General features: G+C 35.8%; 1 protein-coding gene across 1 annotated transcript in view; it reads left to right on the top strand.

Annotated features, from left to right (window-relative positions):
- The window catches only part of LOC108528789 (low-density lipoprotein receptor-related protein 1B-like), a gene marked incomplete at its 3' end in the record, with an annotated part of 103,688 nt that overhangs the window by 13,992 nt on the left and 79,002 nt on the right, over positions 1 to 10,694 (top strand). Inside the window, exons 2-5 of the mRNA XM_017870771.1 lie at positions 1,359 to 1,551; positions 2,237 to 2,362; positions 6,142 to 6,270; positions 8,702 to 8,821. Coding sequence (XP_017726260.1) covers positions 1,359 to 1,551; positions 2,237 to 2,362; positions 6,142 to 6,270; positions 8,702 to 8,821 — 568 coding nt within the window. The remainder of the gene's footprint in view (positions 1 to 1,358; positions 1,552 to 2,236; positions 2,363 to 6,141; positions 6,271 to 8,701; positions 8,822 to 10,694) is intronic.

Below are 10,694 nucleotides of genomic sequence, written 5' to 3' on the forward strand. Positions count from 1 at the left end.
CCGCCCGCCTCGGCCTCCCAAAGTGCTGGGATTACAGGCTTGAGCCACCGCGCCCGGCCTTCTTCTAGTTTCTTAAAGTGGAAGCAGAAGTCGTTGATTTGAGGATTTTCTTCCTTTTTACATTTTCCTTGCATAGTAGTTTGCTGGTATACATTTTTATACTCTCATAAAAAATTATTGACAGTTAAGCTAGTTTGAAACAGTTTGCTCCTTTCAGGCTTGGCTTTTATGATTTGTTAGAGAAGACTAGAACAAAGTTTATTTAGTCTAGGTTAATAGTTCCCCACTGCTCAGGCAGACCCTAAAGAGTACTCAGAGTCTCATGAATTAGAATTTGAATTAAATATTTGAATCTGGTTGTTGTTAACAGACATGATTTCTGGACCCATGTGAACTGGGGGACTCTTCTCTCTCATCCTTTCCGGTGGTTCTTTCACCAGCCTGGAGGAGTCCGCTCGCACACATGCATGCACTTACCAGTACTTGACTGAATGCTCCAGGATGACTCTTTTCAGATACCCACAGTTCCCTCTGCTGAACTCTCTACTCTTGACCCTCTGCCCAGCGAGATATAGCAACCCATAACTTTCCCATAACTTTCACTTCCCATAACTTTTATTCATGGAATTACCTGGGCTCTGTTTCTGTCCTGTGTGTGCTGCTACTTATAATCTCTCTCTGGTAAATGGTGGATGCCATGGGATGCACCTAATATTTCGTATTACCCAGAAATCAATGCCTTTCATTTCCTGATGTGCAATGTTTTCCAAAGTGTTGTTTCCTATATTTTGCTGTTGTGTGGTTGTTTTAGATGAAAAGATAAATCTAGTCCCTTTTGCTCCATATTGATCTGAGTGAAAGTATGGTCTTTACTTCTAAACTTTTATTCTCAGACATGTACTAGTTTAGTCACTCATGCAGTGAACCTAGATCTTATGAAGAAAGAACCTAGATCTTATCGTTCTTTATATTCCATAGGTAGTTCTGGGAACTTGATGAGTATCTACTGTATATCCGGTGATTTCTTACTAAAGGTTAATAAATGTTTATAATCTTCATCTAATATTTTGGCTTGTTGATTTTGTTTATAATACCAAACAATACACTTGTACACATTGAATTATTAAATAAAAGTATACTTGAGATATTATGTAAATACATTGCAAGCACTAACAGTGACTAAAACATTTTAAATATAAAGCATATCATATTTCATTTAGTAAAATTTTATTTTATCTGATGATTTATGTTAATTAAATCCAACTAAACTAAATCTTTTATTTTTGAAGAAAAATGGGTGTGGATATATAAATATCTATGTATTCATCATAAAAATACAGTATTTTAATTTATTTCAGGTGATAGTTAAGTCTGGGCCAGGGACTTTCCTCAGCTTGGCTGTTTATGACAATTATATATTCTGGTCAGACTGGGGAAGAAGAGCTATCCTGCGATCCAACAAGTACACAGGAGGAGACACAAAAATTCTTCGTTCCGATATTCCACATCAGCCAATGGGAATCATAGCTGTTGCCAATGACACCAATAGTTGTAAGTTATAATAGAAAGCAAATGTATTTTCTCATTGTATAATCTCTGATCTCTAAAAGTGTATATATGTTGCCTAGTAATAGTTGGATTTGTTTTTTCTTTTTAAAAATATTATTTTTTGTTACTACGATGGTTGATTTTGTTTTTTTTTATAGTTCTTAGGAATAGTGTTCAAGATTTGGCTGTTCAAAATATTGAAATTATCTGAAATATTCAAGGCAACTTCTATATTGCATAATTTACCATCACAGGAGCAGTTCATTTTAATTATTTCTTCTAAAATCTTATTTCTCTCTCAATCTTCATATCTTTGAATTTTCAAATCAAGTTGTTTCAAATCATGAAAATTACACTTGATAGATAAACTTTGCATCTGGGCTTAACAGTTCTTTAGTCAATGCAGTGCTTTACAAAATTGCAGTTTGCAGTATCAATGTGATTTCTAGCAGAACTAGTTCATCTGATGCCATGGTATCAAATGTGTTAGAAAGATTTGATTAGTGTTACATACTTTTGTAATGTACTTAGCCTTAGGAGTGCTTAGATTTTCAAAAGTCCTGAATGTTGCTTTTTAATGACATATTATTGAGAGATTGAGGCAGTCTAATAGTTTACTATTAATATATATCTAACATAGAATAGAAATTCGATCTGAAATGTTACCAATACAACCTCTTTATTGTAGGTGAACTTTCTCCATGTGCATTATTGAATGGAGGCTGCCATGACTTGTGCCTTTTAACTCCCAATGGGAGAGTGAATTGTTCCTGCAGAGGGGACCGAATATTGCTAGAGGACAACAGATGTGTGAGTAAGTAAAGAGAATTGAAATGTAATATGACATATATGTTCCAAATTCCACACACATAACTGAAATTGTGTTTGTGTATTCATGAAGTTATACTCTCTTCCAATATTAGAAGCTTAGTCATGTTATCTCTCTGCTCTAAAGAAAACTGAGTTCACTGTTCTGCTTAGTTATAATACCATGTGCTAGATAATGATAACCAAAATGGTAACAAATGTTTTTACCCTCCTGGTTGTGCACTAGAAAGTGTTGGGGCTGGGTAGAGAAGTATCTGCACACAATGATCATCTGAAAACTTCCAGTCTTGACTTTGTGAATTCAATCAATAGCAAAAGTAATTGAAGCTGAAATAAACTGGTATACAGGCAGTGTATCAGTAGCCTTGCAGTAAAACCACTCACAGTCCATCACAGTATGTAAATGAGAGAGGATGGCTCATGCAGCTTATTTGTAATCATTTCCAAACTGTTAATTAAGAGTGTAACATTGCAGCCTTGCATGATGTTTATACCTCCCAAAGGCATTACAATCTTTAATTAGTACCATTACAATATACACTTATTAACAGCTAAGTTTCCAAAACTGTTTCCAAAATAAATCAGGGTTCAAGTGTTTCAATATTGCCATGAAAAGCTTGCAAGCAAAATTTAAAAAGGTTAATTTCCTTTTAACGTTAAGACAATTTATACAAAAGGTGAGAGAGAAGTATCTTGTTGGAAATTGGTGAAATCACTCTCAGAATGTGTCAAATTTGATACATTTTTTTCTCTCCTCACCCATTAAATATATCCTCAGCGCATATCTTTTCATTCAGAAAATTAACAGAGTTGGATATATCTACATAATAAAATAAGTATTTTCATCTTCATCTTCAGTCATTTTTTACTCTCTTTCCAATGGAAGGATTTTATCTCTTACCTGCTCTTCAATGCAAGTGCTTGGGCATAATTTTCTTTAGCTTGAAAACTATTACACCGTATACAAAATAACATAGACATATTTTCTCACTGTGCAAGTTGATACTACAACCCAAAAAGGCACCTCTTAGGACAAAAAGTAAAAGTTGTTTTATTTAAGACTGTGCCAAAACAAATGAGAAAATGATGCAATTGGTCAAAATTTTAAATACAGATGGCCAATTTCCATATTTCGGGCCACAAATTCCCATATTTCTTTGTCACTTAACACTGCTCTGAATTGCTCAGGCAATTGCTTAAATTCTTTCAGTTTGCCTTTGTGGTTTCAGCTGTAATGGTCTGGATCTGATGCAATCTGTAAGCCTGGAGCGTTAGCCATGCATTAGAATCACTCATGTTTCTTTCACAGGTCACTGCAGGCTAGTAGTGAAGCAATGCCTTTAGTCACAACGGCAAAGCTTATTTCTGTACAGTGGAGGCCTGTCCTTGCTGCATAATACATTCAATACAACTGTCCCTACTAAGCTTCTCTCTATTGATGAGAGGAAATGAATCAGGAAGAAAACTGTCATTTTAAAGAAGCACGATTGTATTCACATGGAACTGTGGAGTGATATTGGATTCCTCAGAGCTCACAATCTGTTTACAGAGGCAGATGACATCCATTGTGCATTCATATTGAAATCCTGTAGTCCAGCGGAGAGATTTAGAAAGTAACTCTTGGCTTCTCCTTGTCAAATTCGTCTTTAGGGACATGAGAATATTTGTAGCATATCTGTGTCCTCATCTAAGTGATTTTACCCAGAGCAGTTCATGAATGTTAATGGCAGCATTAAAGGGGTGAAAGGTCATGACCTAACACCTAACTGAGGGCAAATGAGGGAAAACCATTTGTTGTCATAACTGTTGACAAGAAGATTAGGCAGTCCCCTTGCATACAACATTGCTAATCTTATTGTAATCCATAAAAGAAATAGATATAGTAAATATAATTAGATGAAGTAATTGCTGTTCAGGAGAATAAGGGCAACTGAACCATGATGTTTCCAGAAAGAAGCAGAAAGCACTCAATGCTATTTTATCTAATGAACGTACCTGAAGAAGAATTGTATTCATATAATATTTGTTTTTGCATAATATACAAAACATATTTATCTTTGAATAGTTTTTGTCTTTTCCCCAAAGGCACTAACATGGCAACAATGGACATTTGGATCTGTTAGAGTGAGGAGAGAAAGAGAGTGGACAAAGGTTAAAAAATTAACTATTGGTACTATGCTCAGTACCTGGGTGACAGGATCAATCATATCTTAAACCTCAGTATCATGTTATAAACCCATGTAACAAATGTGCACCTGTACCTGTTGAATCTAAAATAAAAATTGACATAATTAAAAAAAAAAAGAAGCCTTAGATAAATAGACCCTCTACTAAATTAACTAAATTCTAGGTATAATAAAGAAACAAAACCTTGGAAAGTTCAAATAGTAATAGTGGCTGTTTAATTGAATATTCCTGAAATAAAGCTCAAAAATTAATACTAAATTATAAAATTAAGCTATATTCTTTCATATTCTTTCATTAGCAGAGATGAATGAATTCTGCTTACCTCCAACATAAATAATACAAATGGATTTAAATGTACAATTATTCAGCAAGCAATGGGGTGAGTACATACATGCAAGCAGACAGTATATCCCAAAAATTGGATCCCAAAGTCTGCTGGTAAATCTACTACTGAAGATTAAAAATAAGTCCATTGTCCTCAATAGAAACCCTTCAAAATAGTAATCACATACTGCCATTGTAAGGATGAAACTTACCTGTAGAAAAGATATTTTTGGACTTTCAGACTCTTGACTTACAAATTAGTGCAAATCACCTAAAAATTCAAGCTCTTAATTTCTAATAAAAATTCTGAGGCTTAGAAATGAGACTTTCTGACAGCAGTCATTTGGAGTCCATAGCATCAGGTGCACATGCTTTCCACTTGACCATTGTCCTCCTTCCCCTCATCCCACTGATTCCTGTACACTTTATGGAGTAAGTGCTGCTCATGTATGGCAGCAAGAAAGAGTCTGCTCCTGGGAACCTCCCACACATGGATTGGACAAAGGTCTCATTTTAACAATTCTTATATTTCTGAACAGTATAACTTGCTACTGAGGTTTAATCAGAAGATAGTTAGGAAGACAAGAAAGTGGGGAAAAGTAGGGACTACTCACTTGACTGAGATGGTTCACATCGAGCATTCACAATGGGTACTCTACGCACTGAAAAATATTAGTATATTGAAAAATACATAATAGATTCCAGTAAGAAAACACAAAACACTTTCAGTATGTACAGAGCTCCTTTAACTGGCCCTTTTTAAAAACAATAATTATTATTATTATTACTCTTTTGAGATAGAGTCTCGCCCTGTTGCCCAGACTGGAGTGCAGTGGCGAGATCTCCATTCACTGCAACGTTGGCCTCCCGGGTTCAAACAATTCTCCTGCCTCAACCTGCCATGTACCTGGGACTGCAGGCACGTGCCACCACGCCTGGCTGATTGTTTGTATTTTTGGTAGAGATGGGGTTTCACCATGAGACCAGGATGGTCTCAATCTCCTGACCTCATGATCCGCCCACCTCGGCCTCCAAAAGTGCTGAGATTACAGGCGTGAGCCTCTGCGCCTGGCCAGAAAATTATTTTTTAAGATCTTAATTTCATAAAGAAATGTCATAAACCATGGCTCTTTAATTTTACATTTTGATAAATTTTCGTTTATAATTAAAATTAAGAAAATAATTGTAGTGGTGTCCAAAATATTGATCATTGCACAAAAGCATTGACTTTTTTTTTTTTTTTTCTCCTTGCAGCTAAAAATTCCTCCTGCAACATTTATTCGGAGTTTGAATGTGGAAATGGTGAGTGCATTGACTACCAGCTCACCTGTGATGGCATTCCTCACTGTAAGGATAAATCAGATGAAAAACTGCTCTACTGTGGTAAGTGTCCAATATGGGTTTGCTCATTTCAGATAAAGTTTTCTGATTCTTTTACAGTTTTTGGTTTGCTTGTCTCTGTTTGGTTTATGTGGATAATTTCTTAAATATTTCTCATGAACCTGTTGATCTAAGGCAATTGATGTGGCTTTGCTTGTGTTAAAATGAGGTACTTTATCTCCTATTTGATAGCCATGATATTCACTAAATAATTTCCTCATGGTTTTATATCCACAAAATAGACTTTTTTTTTTTTTTTTTTTTTTTTTTTTTTTTTTTTTTTTTTTTTTTTTTTGAGACAGAGTCTCATTGTGTTGTCCAGACTGGTCTCAAACTCCTGATCTCAAGCAGTCCTCATACCTCAACCTCACAGAGTGCTAGGATAACAGGTCTGAGCACCACACCCAGCCAGAATATGAATATTTTTAAAAGTAGTAGCTAAACTTCTGAACTCCCTACTTATTCATCCCTAGCAATAGGTTTTAGGCTTACTTTCCTTAAAATGTAACTCAGACATATAAGTGGTTTTTGGATATGGACAGGCTTACTCTGAAGCAAAGTTTCACCAAGAGACAATAGCACATTGTTGGGTTGTTATCAAAGTCTTGTCAGTTCTATTTCTGTCTCCAGGATTAGTATGGGAGCGAGTGTCCTTCGGTACAAAGGCTCATTTCCTTAGGCACGGTCCACATCAAACATAGAATTCCACCAGCTATGCTTCTTTTGGCAACACCAAGTGACAGTCAACCTCTAACCTCCCTCAGGAGTAGAGATTAGCTTTTATGCTCTAGTAAGCATCTGAGATTTCCCTTCATTGCAACAATATTTTTCCTGGAAATCTGTCTTTGCATAATCATTGATAATCATTGTATATTTGATCCAGATTTTTAAAAAATGGTCCTGGTTTATTTTTAATCCTGGAAATCCAATAGCATTGGGCTCATGTGCTATGCAAAATTTAGGAGTCTATATCTGTAATTGCTACATTTTATATCTGCTTTTCTCCTCTAGTCCATTATCTGGTAATAATTACACCTGAATAATTAAAGAAAAGTCAGAACAAGAGAAAGACAGGATCTGTGAGTTCCACAGACAGTCTTCTCACTGTTTTACATTACATGATAACACACCATCATTTAAACTGAGAGTCTAACGTAATTTGTCCATAATTGATATGCAACCAATATCTTAAATAATTTATCTCAAATAACATATTCACTTTAATGGATGGCTATATTCTATAAGATATAAAAATATTAAAGCATATAAAAGTAATAAACTCACAGGTTTGCATTTACTATAAGTTGACTTGAGATTATATTTCATGTTATTTTTATCTTTGTGGAAGTCAGATGTTACTTGTGTAGAGCAGGAGTTGGCAAGCATTTTCTATAAAGGTTCAGCTGGTAAATATGTTAGGTTTTGTGGGTCATATATGCTTTCTGTCACATATCCTCTGTTGTTTATTATTTACCATCCTTTAAAAATGTTAAAACTATTCTTAGTCCAAGAGCTATATGAAAATAGTCTCACAGGCTAGATCTGGCCTATGGGTAATAGTTTGCCAATGCCAGGTGTAAAGTATGGGCTTTGGACTCACACCTGAAGTTAGATCTTTGTTCCCAAACCTGCTAGTGTAACTAGCCTAGTGTGCAAACCCTAGTGTGACTAGGGTAAGTAACATAACTCACTTCTCTGTGTTTTAGTTTTCTGCTATGAAATAGCTAGCTCTTATGAGTAGTTGAGAGTATTAAACCAACAAGTATTTATCTACATATACTCAGTACAGAGCCTGGGGCAAAGCTGATGTTTAATACATGGTGGCTATAATTATTGTAAGTAGTAGCTTCTGCCCCAAATCAGAGAATGTCAAGAAACCTTCATAATGGTAAATAGAACTCAGAAGGTCATTCTTTCTCAGGGAATTCTGTAGATATTTTAAGACAATTTTTAAGAACAATTTATTGATATTTAGATGACTCCACGAGACACTGATTCAGGAATACATGTTTATTGCTTTTTCTCCTTGTTATAAAATCCTTGCAGATAGATGCAAAGGATATAGGAAATGGATGTTGGAGTGTTTTAGTTATGTTTGAGGTACATGTTTATTGCTTCGGAATTGAATACGTGATATATGTTTATTTCTGTGCTACTTGACAGAATTGCCAGAAACAATAACATGGGTATAACTTGAAAAGATCTCCAGGCATGAATCACTAAAGTTAAAACACTAAGTCAGAAAGGGCCCTTGCTGAATGAACTACTCTTTGACAATACAGACACATTCTAATCCAGAGCTTTTATACGGCACAGCACTTGTTTTATAGATCCATAATCCAGTCATTATGAATGAAATATTATCTGTGATTTTCATTTTGTACAAATATTTCTATATGATCTCTGATTATGAGCTTCTACTTTTATTTATAAGAAAACAGAAGCTGTCGAAGAGGCTTCAAACCTTGCTATAATCGCCGCTGCATTCCTCATGGCAAGTTATGTGATGGAGAAAATGACTGCGGAGACAACTCTGATGAATTAGATTGTAAAGGTAAATACCTGTTCCATCAGTCTCGGAGTATTGGTGTGCTAAGTGTTTCTTGAACTTTTCCAACATTCATTTCTGAGAGCTCTATGGTATATAACACCTAGTAACATCTATGGATCACATTTTGGTAAATGCTGTTGGAATGGAGTTGCTAAAGTTACTTGAAAATTCTGACTATGTTCTCTATTTCTGTTTTCTACTCCTTTCCTCACTTTAAAACTCTTATAATTTCTCACCTCTTCAGTTCCACCTTCCTGGATTTGGACATTTCTACCAGAATGTGTAATATTGAATTTTCTGCTCCAAAAATGTTCCCCTTTATCCCTTAGTTCTCTGTTTTACTCACGATCACATTTTCCTAACCACTGTACAGGAAACTTTGGTGTTCTCCTTAATTTCTCCTTCTCACATATCCAGTCATCAACACATCTTCCAGTTCTTTGAAATAGCTTCCATTTCAATCCACTTTAAGCCTGGGTTAACAGAGTATCCCTTTACCTGGATTCCCTGCTTATACTTTTTCCATTTCATCCCGATGTCATCAGTCATGCTAATACTGTTTAACATTTTCCCAAAGTGACTATTGGGATAGATGATGAAGCCAAACTACCTGAGTGCAAACTGCTGCCTCAACACTTACTGTCTAAATTCGGATATTGCACTTAACTATTCTGTGTCTCAGTTTTCCAAACAGCAAGGTAGGAAAAATAATTAAATAAGAATAGCAATATTAAATAAGTTTAGAACAGTATTTGACAACAGTGAATGCTATGTTAGCACTGGCGTGTGTGTGTGTGTGTGTGTGTGTGTGTGTGTGTGTGTATTGCACTGATAAAGAAACCTTTAATGGAATGTCAATATTTGCAGAATACATGATAAGTTTTAGTCTGACATTAAAAGCCTTCTTAAATCTGGACCCCACAGATATTTCCAAAGCATTATCACTTTAAAGCCTTTCCATTCAATGAACACATTTTATTGACTGCAAGGCATTAAGACTTGAGACACAAAATTCATGAGATACGTGCCTGCCCTCAAGAATATCAAATTCTAACTGTAAGACAGCCATGTAAACAGATGAAGATATATATCTGTGATTGCACACATAAGAACACCCATATGTCTTTTTTTGTTTTTTGGCTTTGAAGTATCCTCAAAGATTTCATAGGCTATACTGAATTTAAGCTGAGTCTTAAACTAAAAATAAGGTAGAATGAAGGAAACAAAAGAGAATACCAAGTAGATGGACTAGTATTGAAACTGAAAGTAATTTGATACAGTCACAGACAGATTACAAATAAGAAAGTGGTAAAAACAGAAGGGAACAGGCACGGTGGCTTATGTCTGTAATCCTAGCACTTTGGGAGGCCGAGGTGGGCAGATCATGAGGTCAAGAGATGGAGACCATCCTGGTCAACATGGTGAAACCCCATCTCTAATAAAAATACAAAAATTAGCTAGGCGTGGTGGCAGTCGCCTGTAGTCCCAGCTACTAGGGAGGCTGAGGCAGGAAAATCGCTTGAATCCACGAGGTGGAGGTTGCAGTGAGCTAAGATTGCGCCACTGCACTCCAGCCTGGTGATAGAGCGAGACTCCATTCCCCGCCCCCCAAAAACAAAACAAACAAAAGAGAAGGTAGACGAAGGGGCCAGGGCATGAAGGTGCATTTTGTGCCATGAGAAGTAATTCAAACTTTATCTTGTAGTCACTAGAAAGTCACTGAAGGTTTAAAGCAGGCCAAATACAATCAAATTTACATTTCAAAAAGGAAAGAAAAGAATAGGATTGTGTCAATGAAACCTGTAATAATAAGATTTGTTTGTGTGGGAATGGGGATAAGATAATAATGACAGTAGGCCGGGCGTGGTGGCTCAAG

Source organism: Rhinopithecus bieti, unplaced genomic scaffold, assembly GCF_001698545.2.
Source record: "Rhinopithecus bieti isolate Rb0 unplaced genomic scaffold, ASM169854v2 scaffold_6090, whole genome shotgun sequence".
NCBI lineage: Eukaryota > Metazoa > Chordata > Mammalia > Primates > Cercopithecidae > Rhinopithecus > Rhinopithecus bieti.